Genomic DNA, 26,474 nt, shown 5'->3' with positions numbered 1-26,474 from the left:
ACTTTTTTCTTTTCTTTTCTTTTTTAAGTTGTTGTTTATTTGTTTAACAGCAAACCTTCCAAACTCACCCCAGAAAAATTCAGGTACTATGTTGTGCTGGATTTAAATATATTGAACCTCATGTCCCTGCTCTGTCCCTCCCCCTAAAAAGACAAACAAAACATAGAGAAACGCTATCCACAAAATGAGTAGTAATTTAACATTCTTTTTTCCTTTTCTTTCTTTCTATAGGGCAGCACAATTATCTTTGTGCTGGAAGAAATGATTGTATCATTGATAAAATTCGAAGAAAAAACTGCCCAGCATGTCGTTACCGAAAATGTCTCCAAGCTGGAATGAACCTAGAAGGTAATTTAAAAGACTTGGGAGGATTGTTTGCCTCTGAATCACAGAAAAATGCATCAATTTGCTTTGTAAGATGTGAGTAATCAGGTGTAGTGTCTTGCTAACTTCAAAATAGTTGAGTCATTATCAGCATTCTTGCTCATAATATCCATCCTAGTGCCTGGCAAAGGTAGAGATTTTTCTCCTTTTTTCTCCTCCTGGATCCTTTTCTGTCTGTTTAGCAGACCCACACACAATCACAGTTTAATCTACAGGTTCTCATTCTACATAGGACATACATTCTCTGAATTCGCCATTCCCAGGCTGGAAGATGGGAAGGGAAGTTATGCCATATGAGTATTGTGGAAGAAAATAAGGCATTCTCTTTGTTTCTTTTGCTCTTCTGTAAAGCTTTCAAATGGAAACACTTCTCTATCAAATAGACAGTTGCCATTTTCTTTGTCATAGACCTTTAAGAATCCAAGTTCTAAGTGGTCCTCTCATGGGAAATGTGTAACTGTTTTATCGTGTGTGTTGGGGCACAAGTCAAGGTGGCTGAGTTGAAGAAATGAGAAGTGGTGTGGGGATGGTTTGGAACAATGGATGCAAGACTCTTAATGGTCCCATTGGTCATATTTCTCTTGGAGCCTTGGAGAAGTCACTGGATCTCATTTTCTTCATCAGTAAAATGAAAGTGTTATTCTAGATGGACCCTATTCACTATCTATTTCAAATCTTTGAGTTTTGTTGCTCTAATCTTCTTATAATAGGAAACCTTTAAAACTAAGATATATACAAAGATTTATATATATTCTGAAACATTTTAATGTGTTGTACTCTAAGGAGTATTTTTTTTCATTTTGGAAGTGTTCAAGATGTAGCTGTACTTGAGATTAGAGGCTTCTCAGGCATGATTTATAGACATATTAAATTAAGAGCTTTGCTTCATTGAAAACTCACTTGCTCAAAAGTGAACAGAAATCTGAGAGAAACATCTTGACCAGCACCAGTTTGTTACACCAAATAAAGAAAGGCAGAATTGCACTGGAGAATATCAAAAGATTACTAGAGCTATAGATTACAAGTGCTCGCACTAAAATGTCTAGTTTTGTAGGTCATGATTGCTTTCTGCCATTTTATTAAACTTTGGTTATGTGATAGCATCTGATTCCCCTGAAAGCTGTATCATGTTTTGACTTGAAGGGGAAAGTTTTAAAATAACAAAATGTCCCCCATGGCTGAAATGTGCTGTCTCCTCACTGCTACCTCATAGTATCCCTTATTTCCTTCAGAGCTCAGCTCAAATACTACCTTCTACATGAGGCCTTTCCTGATAACTCAGGATTGGTGCCTAATACTTCTCACCTCTCAAAAAACTGTCTTGTATTTTTAACATACTTTTTTGTATGTGCTTTTTTATGCACATATTGGTTCACTAATAAATTGATAAAATAGGGTGCAGCTGGGTGGCTCAGTAGATTGAGAGCCAGACCTAGAAACAGGAGGTCCTGGGTTCAAATCTGGCCTCAGACATTTCTCAGCTGTGTGACCCTGGGCAAGTCAATTAACCCCTATTGCCTAGCACTTACCACACTCTTCTGCCTTGGAACCAATGCACAGTATTGATTCTAGAGATGAAAGATAGGAATTTGGGTTTTTTTTAAATAAATAAATAAATTGATGAAATGCAAGCTCCTTGAGGACAGAAACTGTTTAATTTTTGTTCTTGTATCCCCAGTAGTTGAATATTACCCAGAACATAGTAGATGATTAATTAGTGTTTGTTGATTAATTATGCAGGAATAGTTCTGTACACATTTTTTAAAGGAACTGTAAAACTACATAGTTAAGAACTGCAATATAGGGGCATCTACATGTCTCAATGGAAAGAGTGCCAAGACTAGACAGGACAGCCTGGGTTCAAACTGGTTTCACAAACTTCCTAGCTGTGTGATCCTGGGCAACTCACCCAACTTCAGTTGCCTTGCTTTTAGCACTCTTCTGCCTTTAAATCAATACTTAGTATCAATTCTAAGGCAGAAGGTTAAGAGTTTTAAAAAAGAAATGTAACCTATATTGACATTTTAGTGAACAGACTTAGCCCAAATAGGCCAAAAAGGGGGAAAGAGAAGATTTGAAGGTTCATTATCTCCAGAAGAGTCTCATATACCCACTATTTATTGAGCATAGTAATACTTCCTACCAATGAAGTGATTTTTTTATTTGATAAAATATTTCTAAGAGAAGAATTACCTGGAAAATTGCCTCTATCCTCCATTAATGTTATTTAGGTGATGATCTAATTAAAAGGGGCCCTGCTTTCAAAACGATGTCAGTAATACCCAGAAGGGGATGCCTCTACATTGTAGCTGACAGGAAGATCATAGTTGATGCTTTTTCTCCCCTCCAAAAAGACAGTATACAAGTATTTTTCTCCCGTGGAAAAATGTTTAGCATCAGCAGGTTCTAGTTGTGTATTTAATGATTCTAATACCTGTACAGTAATACAGCTGATTTGATGTTCTGTATAGGGCTTTGGTTTGCCTTCCTTATACATGATGTAGGTCGATGGAATGTGACTTGTTAGCAAAGGCTCTTCCACAAATCAGTACTTAGATTATTTAATGAATCAAGCAGTTATCATTTGACCTCTTAGTCACTCCAGCCTTATACTCAGCATCAGTAGAAAGTACAGGATTGTGTATTGGGGGAGGACACACCTGAGGACCTCCTTCTGCCTCTGTTTAACTAGGAGCCACAGGGCAAAGAGTGCTGATCTGAGTTCAGGTGCCACCAAGGACACAGACTAGTCAGATGACAGTGGACAAGTCATTTAACCTCTTAAGTTCCCCCAGGCAAGTATTTTTTTTTCTTTTCTTTTTTTAAATATATTTTATTTGGTCATTTCCAAGCATTATTCGTTAAAGACATAGATCATTTTCTTTTCCTCCCCCCCCCCACCCCCCATAGCCGACGCGTAAGTCCACTGGGCATTAGATGTTTTCTTGATTTGAACCCATTGCTTTGTTGATAGTATTTGCATTAGAGTGTTCATTTAGGGTCTATCCTCTGTCATGTCCCCTCAACCTCTGTATTCAGGCAGTTGCTTTTTCTCGGTGTTTCCACTCCCATAGTTTATCCTTTGCTTATGAATGGTGTTTTTTTCTCCTGGGTCCCTGCAAGTTGTTCAGGGACATTACACCACCACTAATGGAGAAGTCCATTACGTTCGATGATACCACAGTGTGTTTGTCTCTGTGTACAATGTTCTCCTGGTTCTGCTCCTCTCGCTCTGCATCACTTCCTGGAGGTTGTTCCAGTCTCCATGGAACTTCTCCACTTTATTATTCCTTTGAGCACAATAGTACTCCATCACCAACATATACCACAGTTTGTTCAGCCATTCCCCAATTGATGGGCATCCCCTCATTTTCCAGTTTTGGGCCACCACAAAGAGCGCAGCTATGAATATTTTTGTACAAGTCTTTGTGTCCATTATCTCTTTGGGGTACAGACCCAGCAGTGCTATAGCTGGGTCAAAGGGTAGATATTCTTTTAGCACCCTTTGGGCATAGTTCCAAATTGCCCTCCAGAATGGTTGGATCAGTTCACAGCTCCACCAGCAATGAATTAATGTCCCTATTTTGCCACATCCCCTCCAGCATTCATTACTTTCCTTTGCTGTTATGTTAGCCAATCTGCCCCCAGGCAAGTCTTAAAGAAGATAAATTTAAGGTAGCCGCATATCTGTAACCTTGAATGGAGTTTCTACCCTAAGAATTGCCAGCAGAGCTCTGATGATGAAAACAAATGACAAGCACGTAGATATTCAAAACTGGAATACAGAGTATATATTGTGACTGACTTTCTTTTGAAGTTATTCAGGTAGAATGATAGCTGCCTGCCTAATGTAACTGTCCTGAAAATTAGGTAGGTCAATTACAAATAAAACTAGGGAAAGGACTTCCCAAGTCACATGAGCTTTTTGATTTTGCAAATATTGATGGATATTTCTAATTTACTGTGCTTGGCAGGCACTAGATCTCCCATGTGCTTGCTCTTTAACTAAATTCAACAAGTATTTATCAATAATCATGGCATAATGCCTTAAATTTGCAAAGTACTTTCCATATTTTTTTTTGGTTTTTTTTTTTTAAAAAACCATCTTGGAGTCAATACTGTGTATTGGCTCCAAGGCAGAAGAGTGGTGGTAAGGGCTAGGCAAGGAGGGTCAAGTGACTTGCCCAGGGTCACACAGCTGAGAAGTGTCTGAGGCCAGATTTGAACCTAGGACCTCCGGTCTCTAGGCCTGGCTCTCAATCCACTGAGCTACCCAGCTGCCCCCTACTTTACATATGTTTGATTTACATGAGGACCCTGTGAGATAGTGCTATTATTATTACTCCCATTTTACAAATGAAGATTCTGAGACTGAGAGAGGTTAAATGCCTTACATGCCCAGAGTCAGGCATCTAGGACAGGATTTGAAACTCAGTTCTCTCTGAGTCCATGTCAACTTTATCTACTAGGCTACCTAGTTGCCATCATTAAGGACCTGAGATAGACAACAAAGATTTAAAGAGGCAAGAGTTAATTTTAACTCAGTATCTATTCCATGACCAAATGGGGAATAAGGAAGTTTCTAAGGAAGACTTTCAATCGGGTATGATAGCTAGACTTCAAATCCATGTCTTCAGATTTGAAATCTTATGGTTTTAAACATGTTACTGTGTCTAGGGCAGAAGCTCCCAACCTTTTCAGTCCCTTTTTTTCCTCAAGTTAGAGAATGAGGTAAGAAATGTAATCGAAGAGTCCTACATATAAAAAATTATCTCCATACTTTAAAGACTTTAAACCACAAGTTTTTCAGGCTTTGGGGGTTTGCTAGTGGAAAGGGGCAAAGACAAAGACAACTGTGAGACTTATATGTGAAAAAAGTGATTTTAAAAAAGCCCACAGAGACAATATACTTATCCAGAGCAGAGCCACCTCAATGTCTTGTTTTCTAAATGCTCATTTGTATATGGCCAGTGTAAAACTCTAGAGAACTAGAACTAGAACTCCTCTGAAAATGCAACTTACCAGCAGGCTGAGTGGATAAGTGAATGATTTGGAGATGGGAGATTCAAGACCCACTACATAAGCATTTTTTTTAAAAACATTTTTTAATCTGTAAAAATCTGCCCTCATCATCCCATCCAACTCCCTCACCTACTTGAGAATCAAAGAAAAATAAATCCAGTTATAAGCATGTATAAGTCAGTCAAAACAAATGTCCATATTGGTCCTTTTTATTAAATTTGTTTATCTCATTTTTCACTTTGAGTCTTTCACCTCTATCAGGAGATGCATAGCTATGTCATAATTAGCACTCTGGAATCACAGTTGAACATTATGCTGATAAGAGTCCCTAGTTCTTTCAGTTGTTTGTCTTTACCATATAGGATTTCTTGTAATTTGTTCTCCTGGATCTGCTCACGTCACTTTACATTAGTTCATGTCTTCCTAAGTTTCTCTGAAACCATCTACCTCATCATATCTTACAACACAACAGTATTCAATCACATTTCTATATGTGAAATTGTTCATCTCTTTATGGGCACTCTCTGTGATTCCATTCTTTGCAGCCTCTAAAGAGCTATAAATACTTTTGCATCTCCTTAGAGTTGTTTTGCTTAGGACTAATCACTCACTTAATGTATTCTTCCTCTAATTCCCCTTCTCTTCTCCACTTTCCCTCCTATTTCCTTGTTGAAAGAAATGTATTTCTGTACCCAGCTGTGTATGTATATATTCTACCCTTAAGCATTAATGAGAGTAAAGTTGAAGTGTCAGCAAATTCTCTTCACTCTCTTGTCCAGCATGTCTGCTTTCAGTGCATACTAATTATGTGAGTTTTTCCTAACTTTATGTCCCTCCCATCTTCCCTATGTACTCTTCTTCCCCACTCTTCATTATTAAGATCATCAAGAAATAATAGAACCACTCCCAGTCCTTTTCTAATTAGACTTCCTCAATGACTCCTGATGATGATAGGACTCAGAATACAAGTATCATCTCCCTATATTAGAATGTAACAGTTTATCCTTATTTAATCAGTTATCTTTGTTCATTCATGTTTACTCTGTTGTGTTTCTTTTGTCTTTGAACTACAAAGTTTCCACATAGGTCTGGTCTTTTCATCAGGAATGCTTAGAAGTCCTCTATTTGCATTAAAGATCTTTCCCCCCTGTAGTTTTATACTTAGTTTTTGCCGGGTAATTTATTCTTGGCTATCAGCCCTTTGACTTCTAAAATATCATATTCCACTCCTTTGTCATGGTAGCTGCTAAATTGTCTGTGATCTGACTGGCTTCTCAGTTCTTGAATTCTTGCTCTCTGACTGATTAAAATATTTTTTCTTTGACCTAGAAGCTCTAGATTTTGGCAGTGGTATTCCTAGCTAGCAGTTTTCATTTTTAGTTTCTTTCAGAAGATGACTAGTGGATTCTTTCTATTTCCACTTTTCCCTCTGGTTCCAAGAGACCTGGATAGTTTTCTTTTAAGATTTCTTGAAATAGGATGTCTACGCTCTTTTTGTTGTTTAGGGCATTTAGGTAGTCAGTGGCTTTTTTCTCCTCGGTCTCTTTTCTAGGTCAGTTATTTGTGCCATGAGATAATATCTTATATCTTCTAGGTTTTTTCCAACTTTTGGCTTTATTTTAATTTTTTTATATTGTCTCTTGAAGTCATTGGCTTCCATTTGGTCCAGTCTGATTTTCAAAGAGTTTTGTTCTTGGGACAATTTTGTACCTCTTAAGTCAAGCTGTTAATTCTGTTTCCAATTCTTTCTTCCATAACTCTCATTTCTTTTCCATTTTTTTCTCAAGCACTCTCATTTCATTTATAAAAACACTCTTTGTTCAACTCTTGCTTCATATCTTCTAGGAATTCGATTTGAACTTGTACTCAAGCTTTGTTTTTTTTTTCTGAGGCATATCTTGTAGATAGAATCATTTTTTTTTTTTGCTGAATTTGTGTCTCGAGTGTCTCTGCCATCCTAATAGCTCATTGTGGTTGGGTCCTTTTTTTTGTTTGCTGACTCTTTTGGCCTGTCTCCTGACTTCAGACTTGATGTTAGGTCTGGGCTCTGCTTCACTTCCAAATGGAAGATCTGAGTTGATCCTGATGCTGCTTTCTTAGGGTATTGAGTGTTATGTTTTTCTAGGATCTCAGGGACTATCTATGGGACTGCAAGTTTCAAGTGCCCCCAAAATCATCTGCTACAGGTCAGCATCTTTTTCTTGCCCCTTTGCCACTCCATTACCTCCTTCCCCCAATCTGAACTCCCCAAGCTTCTGACCTGGATTTCAGTCAGAGCAACAACAACAACAAAATACTGCTAAATTCAGCCCCCATCAGCCAGCTAAGAAGTTTTGCTAGTTTGTAGTGATAGGACTATAGCATCTCCTTTGGTTTGGGATCTTTATCCTGTTTATTTCTCTTTAGACTGGGCTACATGCTAGAACTGAGATCCTGCTCTGCTCCTAGGATCTAAACCACTCCACTGCTGGGGCTTACAACCCAGGATCATCATGTGCAGGTCCCCTTCTTAGTCCATAGTCTAGATTTGTGACCTAGAACTAGGTAGGAAGCAACAAAGCAACCATTTGGCACTTGTCCATATCTCAGGACACTGGTATCAGTCTCAGACCTCCTTTTCCCCAGGTATACAGTCTCTTCCTTGGCACTCAAGTGCTTTCCTGACTGGACTGTTCCTGTCCTGATCGTATCTCTTATGTCAACAGACCTGTCTGTCTTTCTGTGTCTCTAGCTCGACAAAGGGCTCACTTTGCCTTTTTTTCAGAATTTCCCCTTCAGGATTAGGTCTGGTACATTTTCTAGGTCTCTGTGGTTGGGAGTTTGCTGTATTTCTTACTGCTACTACCCTATGGAAATGAACAGTAATAAGTCAACACTGAATATTTCTGAAAGGGTCTTAGTACTGGTGAGGTTCCTCTAAAGCTAAGGTTTCCATACTGTCAAAGTATAACAAACTCATGGTATACAAGAAAGCAGCAGGTTGCTGTACTGGGATAGGTGGTCCTCATGCTAACCAACTGTTAAGATTTATTTATGTTTGTGAATGGGGATGTATTTTTTGTCTTGAAAGCTGTGGTTGGGGTAAACAAGTTGTGGTATATGATTGTGATAGAATATTATTGTGTTATAGCATAATCAAAGAAATGATGAGTAGGATGCTTTCAGAAAAACCTGGAAAGACTTACACAAATCGAAACAGAGTGAACAGAACCAAAACATTGTATACAGTAACAGCAATGTTGTATGATGATCAAATGTAAATGAATTAGCTCTTCTTACCAGTACAATAATTCAAGACAGTTCCAAAGGATTCATAATGAAATATGCTATCCATCTCCAGAGAAAAAGAGCTGATGAGGTCTGAATGTAGATAGAAGCATTTACTACTTTTTACTTAATTTTTAAAGAGTTTTTTTCAGTGCTGTTTTCTTTCACAACCTGACTAATATAGAAATATGTTTTGCACAGCTGCACACATATAACCTATATCAAATTGCTTGCATTCTCAGTAATGGGGGAAAGGCTGGAAGGAGAAAATTTGGAACTCAAAATCTTTAAAAATGAATTTAAAATTGTTTTGCATGTAATTGGAAAAATAAAATATAAAAGAAAACTGAGGTTATATTCATGTACATGGAAATACATGTGTGTATACACAGCTGTGTATATGTTTTGTGTGTAATGGTAAAAGAAAATAACATGAATTTTGCATTTCAGAATATTAAGGGGGAAAGGCAATTTGATGGGGTTTTTTAGTATTTCGGTATAAACATACCTATATGTGTATGTGTATAAATAAGGTCAAAGCCTTTCACAGAATGTATCTTAGAACAACATCACAGGTTTCTTAAAGTAGCAAAATGAGGCCCTCTAAGAAATTCATAGTGCTGTGTTGAACAGATCTTGAGGTCTACCAAAATGAGCTAAGATGTGAGCTGCAAAGTTTGTCATAGCAAGCTTTCCACTGTAGCCAATAATATCATTCCAAAGTAGCACACGTTCCTCCTTCTTGGAACCTAGCACATGCCTTTGAGGTGTTTCAAATAAAATTCTACATCCAGTCTAAAAAAGAAGAAAGAATGACAAAGTTTATTCCTTGAAAATGAATGGTGATTTTATAGCTTTGTTTTCAAAAGCATATTAGGCAGCTAGGTGCCTCAATGGAGAGAGCACCAGGCCTGGAATCAGGAAGACCTGAGTTCAAATCCAATCTCAGACATTTATTAACTGGGTGACTGAGCAAATCATTGAATCTCTTTCTGCCTCATTTCCTCAACTGGAAAATAGGGATAATAGCACCTACCTATTTAACAGAATTGTTATGAGGCTCAAAAAAAATTATATTAAGTGCCTGGCACATAGTTGGTGCTTAATAAATAAATGTTTGTTTCCTTCCAATTAATCTATTTGAATCCATTATCTGGCACGTGTTAAGTATTTTTTTGGTGCCAAATACTTTTGGCAGACCATTATGTTTAAGAAGGATGCCAGTGAGCCATATTTCATACTTTTTGCCATTTCCTAATTCTTGGTAACCTTTCCTAGGTCATCAGATTTTTTTTTTCTTTGAATAGCATGGTTTTGTGGCATTGAACTAAGAGTAACCTAATGGCAGGATGAATTCTCTCAAAAGTGTTCACTGCGCCTACTTTCTGCAAGACAACAAAATTAACTCTGCTCTACAAAGTGTGTGCGTTTTTGTGTGTATGTGTGTGTACAGAAATCTTATTTTGTGTATGCATACAAACACAGAAGACTACCTTGAGTGGCTTTCCCCTAGAAAAAGATGAAAGAAAGAAATAAGATTCCATATTATTTTGAGTCATTGCCATTTTAAAGATCCTAGTTTTTGTGAAATGTTGGTCTCTAAGTCATCACAGACACTTATTTTAAAACTCTGCAGTATGTCAAATAGAGGTTATTTAGAAAATTCAATTTTTAAAACTTAGCTTCTACCTCTCTCTAATTAGTCTCCCGTTTAAAATATTTTCTGAGCTGTTTTATTCTCCCTTTCCTTAGCAACAGGGAAGGTGGGACTGCCACAAATCCCCTCATAATAGCTGCTTACATTCTTTGTGGCAAATCCTGGATAATAGTAATAACACAAAATAAGACCTCTGGCACATTGGATTGGTCTCTGACAAAGGATTTGCACAAAGGTATGTACAAGAACTGCCTAGAATAAGATATGTGGAAGTTTTGTTCCAATTGGCAGAAAAAGTACCTACACAGTTGAGATAGTTAAAAGAATACTGGTTCTAGGGCAGTGAGGTAGCTCAGTAGATGGAGAGCCAGGCCTAGAGACAGTAGGTCTTGGGTTCAAATTTGGCCTCAAACACTTTCTAGCCCTGGACAAGTCACTTAACCCCACGTGCCTAGCCCTTACTATTCTTCCTTCTTAGAACCAATATTTAGTATTGGCTGCAAGATAGAAAGTAAGGGTTATTTTTTTTCTTAGGTTTTTTTTTTTTAATATAAAGAAGAGAATACTGGACATGAAAAAAGAAAACCTGAGTTCAAATCCAACCTCTTATATTTATTAACTTAGCAACCTTGGACAAGTCACTTAACTTCTGTAGGCCAAGGTTTCCTAATCTGAAAAATGCAGGGATTGGGCTAGATGATCTTTTGAGGTCTTTTCTATCTCTAGATCTGTGATTTTATGAGATTACAGATCTAACAGTACCAAAAATAAGAAATTTATCCTGGAGAAAGATGACTTGGAGAATATGAGAGATGTCTTTGGAGAGTTGAAAAATTATCATATGGAAGAAGGAGAGGATAAGACTTGCTCTGCTCGGCCCCAAAAGGCTGGACCAAGAGCAATGCATGGAAGCCGCAATGAGTCAAATTTGGTTTTAATATCAGGAAATTTTTCTTCACAATTAGAGCAATACAAAGGAGGAATAAACTTCCTCCAGAGGTGGTGGGTTCCTTGTCACTGGAAGTCTTTAAAGCACAGAGTAGATAATTCCTGTGGTGGACATTATAGGAGAGATGCCTGCTTAGGCATAGCTTGGCTCAGAGGGCCTCTAATGTCTACCAAATCTCTGAGTCTATAATCAAGAGCATTTTATTAAGAACACACATAGAACTATTGTGCTGGAAAGCTGTGTTTTAATATATAAGCATAATACTTTAAATGGCAAATATGCCTCCATCCTCATGGGAAGGAGGATTTGGGTAATTGAATAAGATGCTTTTCCTTACTAAATATGCTACTGTGGTTCTGTTTTCAGAACCTCTTGATGGGGAAAGTGGTATTTAAATACAAAAAAAAAGGCAAAGGCTACAGGATTTTCCTGAAAAGCATTAGGGATGGTTTTTCATACAGGTAGAGTTTACAGTGATGAGCCAGATGTAAAATAATTGGATTTAAAAGGCAGAGAAGTAAAATGCACTTTACCATATAAATCACTGAAATGATTAAGTTCTAATAACATTGGATTTATGTATACACTTTTTCAAGAAGGCATCTGTTACATATGGCTGACTGCACTGGCTGCTTGCTGGGATAGGAAAGAAGATGGAGAGCATTTTTTTGTTGCTTCTGATTCTTCTGTCAGAGAATATAAGTTACTGCCGCAAGTATCTCTTCCTCTTGGAGCAAGGTCATCCCTCAAATGAAAAGTACACGGACAGGGGGGAGGGGAAGCAACACGAATGGTAGAAAGGAGAATCATTCCAATGAAGTTATTCAATCTCTCTGAGCTTCATCTGTGAAATGAGAAATCGTATTTGTGTTTTCATGTCGAGAAAATAGTTGTGTAAGTGTAAAGAACTACAGAAAAGGAAACCATTATTATTATTACTCTTATTATTACTACTATTGGTTATGGTGGTAACTGTTGCTATTGTTATTATTTCCTAAAACTTATTTTAAATCTTTTTTTTCTTAACCCACAGCTCGAAAGACAAAGAAGAAAATTAAAGGAATTCAGCAAACCAATCCAGCAGCAACAAGAGAGACTTCTGAAAGTCCTGTCAACAAAACTATGGTTCCTGCATCACTGCCACAGCTTACCCCAACTCTGGTGTCACTCCTGGAGGTCATTGAGCCAGAGGTGTTATATTCAGGATACGACAGTACAATGCCTGATACCACTTGGAGGATCATGTCAACGCTTAACATGTTAGGAGGGCGGCAAGTGATTGCAGCTGTGAAATGGGCAAAGGCAATTCCAGGTAAACAGACAGATGGCTTGATCTTAGAGAGCTCTAGAGACATTTGTTGTTGTTCATTCATTTCAGTCCTCTCCCAACTCTGCATGGCCCCTTTTGGAGTTTTCTTGGCAAAGGTACCAGAGTGGTGTGCCATTTTCTTCTCCTACTCATTTTACAGAGGAGGAAACTGAGACATAAAAAGGTTAAGTGGCTTACCCGAGGTCACACAGCTATTTAAGTGTCCAAGGTCAGTTTTGAACTCAGGTCTGCCTGACTCTTTGTAGCCTTTGCTTTTTGGAAAGAAAATAGTTGCCTCAATAGATTTGAAGGCCTTGCAGAAGAATCACATTTTAACCCATTTCTCAGTAGATAGAGTTCTTGACACAGAGTCAAATAGACTTGAATTCAAATCCTGCCTCTGGTGTGTGACCTAGAGCAACAATTTGGCTTCTCCTGGCCTCAGTTTTTCCATGTATAGCATGGAACTGATAATAAAGCTTCACAAGGCTGTTGTGTTGTGAGGAGATACAATGAGTTAAAAATATGCAAAGTACTTTGCTAGCTTTAAATCTCTGTATAAATAATTTGAGATTAGAAGTTCCTTCTTTTGAGTTTTCCTTTTGTCTTTTCAATTGTAGGAAATGAATCTAGACTTCATCAAGACATAGTGAAGAATCAAATGAGTACAAGAAGGGAAAAGAAAGTTATTCTAGGCAGAGGATTTATTTTCATTCCATGAGAGAATACTGAGTGACAGTCAGTTAAAATTTATGTCTTTAGTTTTGGCCTTAGAGAAGTAATATGTCATAAAAAAAAACCCAAGTACAAGTCTTGTCTCTGACACATAGTAGCTGTGTGACCTTGGGCAAGTCATTTAATTGCTTAGTGGACCGTGGCAACACTGTAAGCTATAAACAGGTTGATGATCTACATTTGTGGAAGGAGTTTCCATTCTAGGAGTTCTCCATACTTGTGAAATTACAGGTCTAGAAAAGCTGTGCCTTGTGTGCTCCTCTACTGCAAGAAGAAATCTAAAAGATAATCCTGAAGTTATTTGGATGAAAGGTGATGGGGAACAAACCCCAAATGTGGTTGGGATCAAAGTTTAGAGACTTAAATGCATCTTTTACTAAAAGCATAAGCCTGGGGGTGAGGAGGACAGGTTTAGAGGGATAAGAGCAAGAGTTAGACCTGAACATGACAGATCAGCAATCCTTTTTTAAAATGTTTAAATTTTATTTTGTTTTTTAAATGCTTACCTCCTGTCTTAGTATCAGTTCTAAGGCAGAAAAGCAGCAAGAGCTAGGCAATGAAGGTTAAGTGACTTGCCCAGGGTCACACAGCTGGAAAGGATCTGAGACTAGATTTGAATTTAGATCCTCCTGGCTCTCTATCCACTGTTCTATCTCGCTGTCCCCAGCAGATCTGTAATTCAAAGTTTCTGTAGTTAATGCTTAATTTTTTTCTATTTCTACCATGATTCAATCCTCATAAAGTCCCTTAATCTTTCTCTGCTCTATGCAATTCTTGTGAAGTTCAGAGAAGGTGCCAATCTCCATTGGTAAAGGGAATTTCCTTATGTAGGAATTTCCCCTACCAATGAAATCCTTATCCCCTGACTGCTGTTGGTTGGAATTAAATGATAATCTTAGGCAGGCATTATGAAAGCTTTTTTTGTGGACACTAAAGCTAATTCCCTTACCAATCCTTTTGATTACTTTTATTTGGTTCTAATTTAGGTTTTAGAAATTTGCACCTGGATGACCAAATGACCCTGCTGCAATACTCCTGGATGTTCCTGATGTCATTTGCACTAGGATGGAGATCATACAAGCAATCAAGTGGAAACCTGCTGTGTTTTGCTCCTGACCTGGTCATGAATGAGTGAGTAGTATATGAGGAATATTGATCTGCTGCCATTTTGAACAAGCTTGTTTTCCCTAACTAAGGTCATATTGTGATGGGGTATGTGATTGAGTGAAGGAGAAATATGCAAAACACCAGCAGTTAGGAATGATAGATTAGCTGTGGCTGGTCAGAGGACACCTGGAGAGAAGTGGAAGTGTGGCATTTACTCTTTTCTAGCTGGGTATATTCCAGAAGTGATCTTTGGTTCATAGAGCCTCCTTCACTGAGTCATTGTGAGTCTAGTGGGGATAATGGAAGGATATCTTTAGTGTCAAAGCAAAGTATTTGGCTTCTTTGTTCATATAGAATTGAGAAAATGTGCTTAATGAGGTCAGAATATAGCAAAATCTTAAAGGGCCATATTCCATCCTACATTGTTATTCACAATCTTATATGCTAAGAAAGTAACAGATAACACTGGAAGGGACAGGTAATATAATATGTTAGATGTCGGAATCTAATGGGGTTTCATAGAAATGAAAAAGGCTTGTACAACTAAAGAGTAGAGAAGAGTTTTGCACTTACTTGACCCCCATTTTACAGTTGTGGAAACCGAGATAGGTTCTATGACTTGCCCAGGCCCCCACAGCCAAATGTCTTCGGCACAATTTGAACTCAAGTCTTTCTGCCTCCAGGACCAGTACTCTGTCCATCATGCCACTTAGCTTGGGAAGATGTCACTGAATGATAGTTAATGTAACAGAAATTCCGGGGGTTTTAAACATGAAGAAAATTGATAAGAACTAACCCTTGACCATGGTGACCATTGAAGCGCACATAGTTTTAGGCAGTGCTCCTAAATATCACATCCCCTCAAGGTATACTCAGCCCACCGGAGCAGAGCTTTGGTCTCCAGCTCAGTTCTGGGTGCTAAAAATCAATAGCCACTAGAGCTACTGAGGACGGAGGCACAGAGATACAGATTTAAGCCCAAAATAGCAGGAAAATTTTTCTGATAATTAGGTACTATTTTTAAACTGGACACATTTATTTAAGTTAATGTTATCTGGTCAATGGAGGAGTCTGAGTAGATATTGGATGACTGAAGTCATAGATGGTATACAAAGATTTTTGTCTAGCCATCTGTTTATACAGAATCAGGAAGACACAAATTCAAATCCAGAATCAGGCACTTAATAGCTCTGGATGAGTCACTTAGCCCTGTTTTCCTCCATTTCCTCAAATGTAAAATGGGGGTACTAGTAGCACCTGCTTCCCAGGATTGTTATAAGGACCAAATGAGATAATATTCATAAACAGCTCAGTACAATGCCTGGTGCACACTATGTACCATATTAATGCATACTCCCTTTTCCCCTTTTTCCCTCTTCACTTTTGTATCACATGGAAATGTATACTTCCTTCTGCCTCTGAAAATGCAATGGTAATGAAGTTTGGAGTATAAAATAATTTGTGAGAGGTCTAGTAGTTGCCTCTCTTTCAATTGTGTCTTTTGACATCTCTCTCTCTTTTTTAAACTATCTGACCTTTATCTTTATAAGTAGCAAAAAGCAAAAGGTTCTTAGATACTCTGTGTAATATAAGCCGTCATATGTTGTAATGGTAGAATTGGCACAAAGGGGAAAGGAATAAGCATTATATAGCATCTACTACCTTCTAGGATGTGTGCCAAGAACTTTACAAATATAATCTCATTTGATCCTCACAAAAATCTTGTGAGGTGGTGGTGTTTTATCTTTATTTTACAGTTGAGGAAACTAAGGCAAATGGAGGTTAAGGATAAGAGAAAATGATTAGTGGTAGAAGCTTCAGGATTTCTTTTTTTTTTTTAACCCTTACCTTCCATCTTGGAGTAAATACTGTGTATTGGCTCCAAGGCAGAAGAGTGGTAAGGGCTAGGCAATGGGGGTTAAGTGACTTGTCCAGGGTCACACAGCTAAGAAGTGGCTGAGGTTATATTTGAACCTAGGACCTCCAGTCTCTAGGCCTGGCTCTCAATCCACTGAGCTACCCAGCTGCCCTCAGTTTCAAGATTTCTTAACCATTTTTGTGTCACGGGACTAAGCCTATGAACCCCTCTTTAGAATACTTTTATCCTTATAAAATAAATTACATAAGATTAGAAGAGAAACCAAGTATATAAAAATACAATTATCAAACTATTTTAAAAGCAAATTCATGGACTGCAGGTTAAGAACCCCTTGTTTTAGAAGAAAGAAGAGAGATTGGAGATAACAGATTCAGACTGAAGAGTTAGTTGGGGACAGGGTTTGGCCAAGAGTGCACAGCCTGGAGCACATCCATGAAGGGAGAGGCTGGGCACTAGGACTAGATGAGGTCCCAGACCTCATGTTCTAGCACTTTCTTTAGTCTGCAGGAACAAGTACCAACTGGAATTTTTGTTACCCGTTATCTAGGTCTGGATCCAAAGAGGAAGACCCACACAAAGGGGTGGCATTTGGGGTAAGGAGCTATCACAGGAGGCCATCATAGACTGTGTAATAACAAGAATAAGTTCAGGAGCAAGTAGTGGCTTTCCATCTCTAATCCCTAGGAGCAGTGCAGGGTCTCAGTTCCAGCTTCTAGCCTCATCTGAATCCTGCAGAGAAATAACCAAGGCAAGAATCCCAGACCAAAGGGAATCCTATAGTTCTTTCACTCTAAACCAGCTGAACTCAAATCTCATGTGACTGATATTGGCTTAAGTCCAACAGAAGTCCACTCTTCCTCAGATCCATAAGTCAGGAACTTACAGACATCAAGTCAAAAGGGTGAGAATCAGACATTACCGTGAATTAGACCACTTTGGGAATCACCAGAAACTTGAAGACCTCTAGCTTATCCCTGGGATACTAAAAAATAAATAAATAAATAATATTAAATATCCCAAGAAAGCAGCAACAGAACCAGCCACAGACCTCCCCCTCCAGAAAGTACACAGGGCTTATTCCTAACATCAAATCTGAAGTCAGGAAATAGTCTGGAAGAATGAACAAACAGACAAAAGAATCCCACCATAAAAAGCTATTATGATGACCAGACAAAAACAAAAGAAGATGACCCTAAAACAAGTATAAGCAAAGCCTTAAAAAAAAATGCAGCTGAGGCACAAATTCAAGTAGAATTCTAGGAAGATATGAATTAAGAATTGTTGGCAGGATTTTTTAAGACTTTAAACATTTTTATTAATGAGTAGAATGCTTGAGGGGAAAATGGAAAACAAATGAGAAAAGAGAATTGAAAAGTGAAATAAAAGCTTAATTCAAAAAGTACAAAACCTTACGTAAGCAAAAACTCTCTGAAAATTAAAATGGATCAAATAGAAGCTATTAACTCCATGAAACATCAAGAAATATTGGAAACAAAGTCAAAAGACTAAAGATGAAAACATAAGATATCTCAAAGCAAAAACAACTGAACTAGAAAGCATATTAATAAGATTTAAGAATCATTGACCTATGAAAGTCATGACCTACCCTACCATCTTATTTTGTCAAATTATTAACATCTTATTTCAACAGATCTCAACCAAAAAGATCATCCCAGATGTCTTAAAACAAAGGTAGACATAGAAAGAATCCACCAGTCACTTCTAGAAAGAAACCTCTAAATGAAAATTCCCAAGAATATTATAAACAAAATCCAGAGCTTTCAGGTCACACTAAAAAAAAAAAAAAATCAAACAAACCTACAAGCAGACAAAAAGCAACAATTCAAGTACCGCAGAGCCATATTCAAAACTTGGAACATAATATTCAGGAAGGCAAAGGATATGAGCTTACAACCAAGAATGATGATGGAGATGGTTTCAGAGACTCCTAGACATACATCTATCAATTATATTGGCTGAAGTCAACAGACAGAACTGTTTATACAATGACAACAATATCCTAGGTGATCCTTAACAATTCTCTTAAATCTTTCTGGGTCTCAGTTTCCCCATCTATAAAATTAGGGAAGGGATTGGACTATATGGCCTCTTAGTTTTCTTATAGATAAGATAAAATTTTCCCCTCATCTTTTTCTTCATTGTATATAGATATATCTCTATCTATCTATCTTTACATGAATATGTGTATATATTGGACCAAATTTAAAAGAAAAAATATAAACATTTCTTAGTTTCTACATGTCTCATTTCTATGCTCTGTCTTTCAAGCTCTCTATCAGGTAGCATATTTCAGCATCTGCAATTATGGTTGGTTATTACAATGATCACAGTTCATAAGACTTTAAGAGAATTGTTAAAGGTCACCCAGGATGTAAATAGTAGAGCCAAGTCTTGAACCCAGGTCCTCTGAGTCCAAATCAAATGCTCTTTCCAATGAACATTCTGCTTCAAATAGATCAGTGAAATAGGTTAGGCAACAGTGAACTAGAATCAGATTTAGATAGGAATTTAGTGTTCAGTAAACCTAGGATCATGAAATTAATCATTTAATAAAATTATTAGAAATATTATATTGCAGTTTGGCAAAATATAAAATGATGCATAAATACCTCATACCACAATAAATTTCAAATAAACCAGCAATTTAAATATTTTAATATAACAAAAACTAGAGGACTAAGAGACTATTACAGCTTTCACACCATTTAAGAGAAAAGAATTTTAACAAGCCTCAACTTAGAGGAAAGAATAAGAGATACAATAGGTGTTTGGTTACATAAAAATAAAAATATTTGCATAGCACAAAGCAATTAATCTAAACTAAAAAGGACATTTTAAATGGGGGGAAAATATTTTCATCATCCATATTTTATAAGGCACTAACACAAAGGTAGGCATCATTCTCTAGTCATTAAATGGTGAAAGAATATGAACAAGCAACTCATAAGAAATAAGTTATCCATAGCTACTTAGAAAATTAATCAAAATATCATGAGAATCAATTGTGAATTAAAACAACTCTGAAATTCCTTATGACCAGATTATATATGATTATGTTCATGTAGAGAAGTCCTGGTGTGAAAATTTCCTCCACCAACACAGGGTAGCAATTTTTCTCTATCTTATAGACTCAGAGATTTCTCAGAGTCCTGAGAAGTTAAATAACTTAGTCATTTTCTTTTTTCTTTTTAAAATATTATATACCTCCTTATTTTTAAGAAAATTTTTGAATCCCAAATTCTCTCCCTCCCTTTAGCTCCTCCTCCATATGATATTCATTGTGCATGTAAAATTATACATGTGAAATCATTTTTGTCTCTAAAGGCAGTTAAAATTTTTCATCATGAATCCTTTGGAATAGTCTTGGATTCTTGTATTGATCAGAGTAGCTAAATCTTCCAAAATTGGTCATAATTACAATATTTTTGTTACTATATATAGTGATCTGGTTCTACTCATTTCACTCTGCATCAGTTCATATAGGTCTTCCTATATTTTTAACTAGTTCATTTTCAAGTAGTTAATTTATCTGAGAGGTAAGCTTTGAACCAATTTCTGACTCCGAGCCCTCTTTCCACTATGATGGAGGTGTTGTGTAGCCTTTGAAATATCCTTTTAAATCTCTAAATAATAACATCATTTCAATAACAATAACTTGATTGGATACCCAGAGTATGGGAGATATAGAACTCAACTCCTGAGACTTCAACAATGAAAATAAGTTAACAATTAAATAGGTAGCAAAAGAATGAATGACTTTAATGAAATAAGAGGTTACCAACACACAAATTCAGAAGAGGAGAATAATTAAAAAATACCTATAATAAAAACCTCAAAGGGGAAAAAAAGTATCTTGCTCACAGGAACAATTAAAACTCTTCCTGTAAATAATGTATATTCTTGTATATAATGTTAATTATAAACTATAAGCTAAATTTGAATTATTAGCTTTAGGTAATTTCTATAGTATATAGGTAGAATTGTGTTATATCTGTAACTGTAAATATTTGGAATTTTGTGTAATGTGTAACTTGCATTTTGCAAGATTTTTTTGCTTGCTTTCTTCTTTCTTTTTACTTTTCCCTGTCCCTAGAATAGAATATAGAATAATTCTAGTTTGAAAGATCTATTTGGGGAGAATATTTCTCCCAAAAGGATCTCAGGGGGGAATATTTTTATAAGGAGTTTCATTAAGTTCATTCTGACTCATTAAAAACAGAAGTTTTATTAATATCACGCTGTCTCCTTTGAGAGATAGAGCAGACAGATCTTGATTCTGGCTCTTTAAGAGGTCTATCAAAAGAGAGAATTCTGTGAGTTCTGGGGTCCAATCTTTCTGACATGCTTGGGAGCAGGTTGCTGGATCATTTCTCTCAGACAAGGGAGATCTGTTGGTTATTTGAGACAGTTACTTTCAGAGTTGAGATACATATCTGAAGCTGAAGAAGAGTGTTTTACTGAGAGCTTTTCTCCTGAAGGGAGAAGCAGCTGCCAGAGGGGGCTCTGTCCACTCTCTCTGACTTGGAAGCAGGGACTGTGTCTGAGGCTATCTGCCAAGAGATTCCAACAGTTATATTTGACATTTGGCTTCAGGCAGTTTTTAGTTTTTTATATATTACTTTTAAGGAATTCATTATAAATTTAAATTCACCATTTAGCATAGCTTAGTTAGATAGAAATTATTATCTTTAGTCAGTGAGAGTAGATAAGTATAGGTCTGCCTTGGCAGACAAGAAGAAACTGCAAAGAAAGCAATTGGGGGTTTTGGGGGGGGGGGATTTAGAGATTTTAGTGTAAGGTTAAGAGATTTCCTATCCTATTCCTAATTCCTGGTTTCTATACTTCTATTTCCTCTCCTTAACTCTTCCCATAACAGAAAATATATAAGGGTTGTATCCAACTTCCATCCAGCACCTACAAATTTAGTTTACCCTAACACCTTGGCATTATCAACCATCTAGCAATACTCAGTACCAACATTAGATCATTTATAGTTAAAAGAGCTTTAGCTTATTAATACAAGCTTTAGTTTAACAATAACATTCCCCAAAATAATTTATTGAGAAAATAGAGGTAAATATATGCTATTACAAATAAAAAACAACTGAAATTGAAAACAAATGAAAGGACATTGATAACTTAAAAATCATAGGATGACATGAGATTGTAATTAAAAAGAAAAATCTTAGGATCTTATATTTTGAGAATCATTAAATAAAATTTCCAAGACACCTTAGAACAAAAGAGTAATGTGAAAATAGAAAAAAATTGAGCATTTGCCTCCTGAAAGAAATCAAAATGAAAACTCCCAAGAATGACATCGCCAAAATTGAGAAATTTCAAACAAATGAAAAAAATATTGCAAGCATCCAGATAGAATACAAAATATGGAAAAATCACAATCAGGATCATGCAAAATTTAGTAGCCATCACCATAAAGTAACAGAAAACATGGTATGAGATATTCCAAAAAGCAAAAGATAAAAGTCTTCATCCAAAAATAATTTACCAATCTTTAGTGAAAAAGTACATTCAAAAATCCCTGATTGTAAAGAAAAGGAAAAAAAAACTAGAGCTGAAATGGAACTCTAAAATGCAAACATTAAGAGAATAAATTAAAAAGTAACTGCAAGAGAATGATCAGGATGAACTATTTCCATTCTAATAGAGATGGAGAGAGGCAATGAAAGTGTTCTTTCAGAATCCTAATATCAGCACAGGGTCAGAGAGGTAGTCACTTAAGGCAGAATCCTATGATTTTATTATGTTTTGGAAATGTTATAAGGAAAAAGAAGGAGCAAAAAATATTTTGAGGGAAATTAGGAGCAAGTGATATTTGAAGTTCACTTTCATTTAAACTAGTCAAAAATGAACAGAACATCTACAGAATTTGGTATAGAAATATATTCAAATCAAAATGGACACAAATAAGAAAAGTAAGAGGGGAAATGGAAGTATAATAAAGATAATAGATTCAGAAGGGAAATAGCCATAAGCAAAACAAGCTGTAAATTTAAAGAGGAGATGATATGGGGAAAAGAAAGAAGGAAGGAAGGAAGCAATTTGAAATAAATAGAGAACTAGGAATAGAAAGAAGAAAAAGTATTAAAAGAACAAAATAGAAGGAAATAATTAACTATAAAACTGAATATGAATGGGATGAACTCACCCATAAAATGGAAGAGATTAGTAGCCTGAATTAGAAAAAAAAGCCAGCAGTTTGTTATTTACAGGAAACACATTTGAAACATGAACATTCACACAGTTAAAATAGGGGATTGGAGCAAAATGAATCAGCCAAATTTATTTTTAAATCAAATGTAGTGATTATGATTTTATACAAGTCAGTAGCAAAGAGATAAAGAGGGAAGCTACAATTTGCTAAAAACCAACATAGAAAATTAAATTTTCTCAAAATTCAATATACATATACTGAATGGCGTAGCTTCTAAATTCTTTTTTTTCTTTTTTTTTAATTTGATCATTTCCAAACATTATTCATTGGAGACAAAGATCATTTTCTTTTCCTCCCCCCCCCCCACCTCTCCCATAGCTGACGCGTGATTATACTGGGTATCACATGTGTTCTTGATTCAAATCCATTTCCATGTTGTTGGTATTTGCATTAGAGTGTTCATTTAGAGATTCTCCTCAGACATGTCCCCTCAACCCCTGTAATCAAGCAGTTGCTTTTCCTCGGTGTTTTTACTCCCACAGTTTGTCCTCTGCTTGTAGATAGTGTTTTTCTCCTAGATCCCTGCAGATTGTTCAGGGACATTGCATTGACACTAATGGAGAAGTCCATTACATTCGATTGTACCACAGTGTATCAGTCTCTGTGTACAATGTTTTCCTGGTTCTGCTTCTCTTGCTCTGCATCACTTACTGGAGGTTGTTCCAGTCTCCATGGAATTCCTCCACTTTATTATTCCTTTGAGCACAATAGTATTTCATCACCAACATATACCACAATTGTTCAGCCATTCCCCAATTGATGGGCATCCCCTCATTTTCCAATTTTTGGCCACCGCAAAGACCGCAGCTATGAATATTCTTGTACAGGTCTTTTTCCTTATTATCTCTTTGGGGTACAAACCCAGCAGTACTATGGCTGGATCAAAGGGCAGACAGTCTTTTATCACCCTTTGGGCATAGTTCCAAATTACCCTCCAGAATGGTTGGATCAATTCACAACCCCACCAACAATGAATTAGTGTCCCCACTTTGCCACATCCCCTCCAACATTCATTACTTTCCTTTGCTGTCATGTTAGCCAATCTGCTAGGTGTGAGGTGATACCTCAGAGTTGTTTTGATTTGCATCTCTCTGATTATAAGAGATTTAGAACACTTTTTCATGTGCTTATTAATAGTTTTGATTTCTTTATCTGAAAACTGCCTATTCATGTCCCTTGCCCATTTCTCAGTTGGGGAATGGCTTGATTTTTTGTACAATTGATTTAGCTCTTTGTAAATTTGAGTAATTAAACCTTTGTCAGAGGTTTTTTGAAGTTTTTTTCCCAACTTGTTGCTTCCCTTCTGATTTTAGTTACATTGGTTTTGTTTGTACAAAAGCTTTTTAATTTGATGTAGTCAAAATTATTTATTTTACATTTTGTGACTCTTTCTATGTCTTGCTTGGTTTTAAAGTCTTTCCCTTCCCAAAGGTCTGACATGTATACTATTTTGTGTTTGCCTAATATACTTATAGTTTCCTTCTTTATGTTCAAGTCATTCACCCATTTTGAATTTATCTTGGTGTAGGGTGTGAGGTGTTGATCCAAACCTAATCTCTCCCACACTGTCTTCCAATTTTCCCAGCAGTTTTTATCGAATAGTGGATTTTTGTCCCCAAAGCTGGGATCTTTGGGTTTATCATATACTGTCTTGCTGAGGTCACTTGCCCCCAGTCTATTCCACTGATCCTCCTTTCTGTCTCTTCACCAGTACCAAATTGTTTTGATGACTGCTGCTTTGTAATATAGTTTGAAATCTGGGACTACAAGGCCCCCTTCCTTTGTATTTTTTTTTCATTATTTCCCTGGATATCCTTGATCCTTTGTTCTTCCAAATGAACTTTGTTATGTTTTTTTCTAAGTCAGTAAAGAAATTTTTTGGAAGTTTAATGGTATGGCACTAAATAGATAAATAAGTTTGGCTAGGATGTTCATTTTTATTATATTGGCTCGTCCTACCCATGAGCAGTTAATGTTTTTCCAATTGCTCAAGTCTAGTTTTAGTTGTGTGGAGAGTGGAGAGTGTTTTGTAGTTGTGTTCATATGCTTCTAAATTCTTAAGGGAATAACTAAATGAATTATTTGAAGAAATATATAACAAAACCACAATAGCAAGACAAAACTTCATTTATCCATATTAGTCATATATATTTTAAAAAATCAAAAAAATATATAAAGGCCACAATAACCTGAATAAGATTTTAGAAAAAATGGATATAGTAGAACTCCGAATATTTTTTAATGGATATAGAAAAGAGAGTGCCTATTCTAAGGTGAACTTTTGCAAAAATTATTCATAGTTTAGGACCTAAAAACTTCACAAATAAATTTCCCTGGTGGACCAAAAAGCAGTAAAAATTACATTAAATAAATAATTGCTAGAAAAGTGTGAAAAACAATTTCAGATTAACTAACTTAATCCAAAAGAATTTCTGAGTCAAACACAAATCATAGAAATTGTAGATAATTTCATTAAAAACAATGACATCAATGAGAAAACATACAAGAATTTTTCAGATAGAGGCAGAGCAGTCTTTGGGGTAAATATTTGTTTCTAAACTTTTTTATTAGCAAAACATGAGAGATAGAAAATAGATCCATGAAAGGGGAATGCAGTTTAAATACTAGAAAACCAGTTTTGAAGAAAAACTAATGAAGAACATAATGATAGAACCAGGAGAATGATTTATACAGTGACAACAATAGAAGGACAAATAATTTTGAAAGCTCCAAGAGCTTTCATTTATGTTCAATACAGTGACTATCCCTGATAACAGATCTAAGATGAAATATACTGTCCAGTTCATGAAAGAAATATAGTAGATTTCAAATACAGAATAAGACACATACACACACTGCATATAGACAGTGAGCAGTGGGGGAGTTTATTTTTCTTAACTCTGGATATTGTTTCCAAGGAATTTGGTTTTTTCTCTTTTTCAATGAGGTTGAGGAAATAGGAAAATAAAATCAAATTCTGTTCATTTAAAAAAACAACTTTTTAATAGATGGTTATGCTGCAAGTGTGAAACATTGCATATACTTTCAGATAAGGTCATGATGTTATCAGTTTTGCTAAATTATTTTCTTACAAGAGAGCTCTCAGACTGGGAGTATTCTGTAAAAGCTTGTAATGTAAAAAAAAAAAACAGCAAGACTTTAAAAATTATTTCAAATGTAACAAAGATATTGATAATCATGGTAATTGAACCAGATTATCTCTTTTTAAAAGAATTTTGTATAATTTTGACCTATAAAAAAGATAATTTTTTGGAGAAAACCTTAACATGTTTTGCTATACAAAATCCAATGGTTTTTTGTAGACAGTAAGAATGGGCAATTTTATATGTTCCTTTAAAAATTGGGTACAATATTTTGTACCCATTACTGGTCTTTTGGGCAACTTGATCATGCATGCATTCAACCCTATCAGCTGTCTTAAACATATGTGATTTTATCTTAATTTAATCTTAATGCCAGGGCCTACATTTGTCACTTTCTCAGAATTAGTCAAAGGACTACACATTAAGTAACTTGGAAAGGTGGCAGTTATTTCAGGGTTAGCAGCCTACCTGTTGCAGGTGATCACCATAATAGCCTTAGGAAAAACTACTATTATTTTAGAGTAGGTTTCCTATAAAAGTGACCAGGGTAAAATTGGGGGCGGAGGGTGGTCTCAGGGGCAGGGGTGATGAGCTATTCATTTTTTAATACTCTAGCTGAGCCATTAAAAAAGTTATGAAAGACTTTTAAAAAAAACTAAACACATTGCAAATAGAAGGGGTAACATATAAGAGTCATTGTAAAAGTAGAAAGAAAAAACAAAATTTGCAACTAATTGAATGTTTGGTGAAGGAAAATATTGAGTCAAAGATACTGCTGAGAAACTGGAACAATAGTAGGGAAGTT

The 26,474-nt window shown here is 36.1% G+C and overlaps 1 protein-coding gene across 13 annotated transcripts in view; it reads left to right on the top strand.

The window, feature by feature from the left end:
• Window positions 1-26,474, top strand: part of NR3C1 (nuclear receptor subfamily 3 group C member 1) — a 153,721-nt gene that overhangs the window by 115,899 nt on the left and 11,348 nt on the right. For all 13 annotated transcript variants that reach the window (XM_007473817.3, XM_056811434.1, XM_056811435.1 and 10 more), the window contains exons 4-6: window positions 232-348; window positions 12,313-12,591; window positions 14,310-14,454. In XM_007473817.3, coding sequence (XP_007473879.1) covers window positions 232-348; window positions 12,313-12,591; window positions 14,310-14,454 — 541 coding nt within the window. The remainder of the gene's footprint in view (window positions 1-231; window positions 349-12,312; window positions 12,592-14,309; window positions 14,455-26,474) is intronic.

Source organism: Monodelphis domestica, chromosome 1 (genome assembly GCF_027887165.1).
Source record: "Monodelphis domestica isolate mMonDom1 chromosome 1, mMonDom1.pri, whole genome shotgun sequence".
Taxonomy (NCBI): Eukaryota; Metazoa; Chordata; class Mammalia; order Didelphimorphia; family Didelphidae; genus Monodelphis; species Monodelphis domestica.
This window is presented reverse-complemented; position numbering and strand designations above follow the sequence as displayed.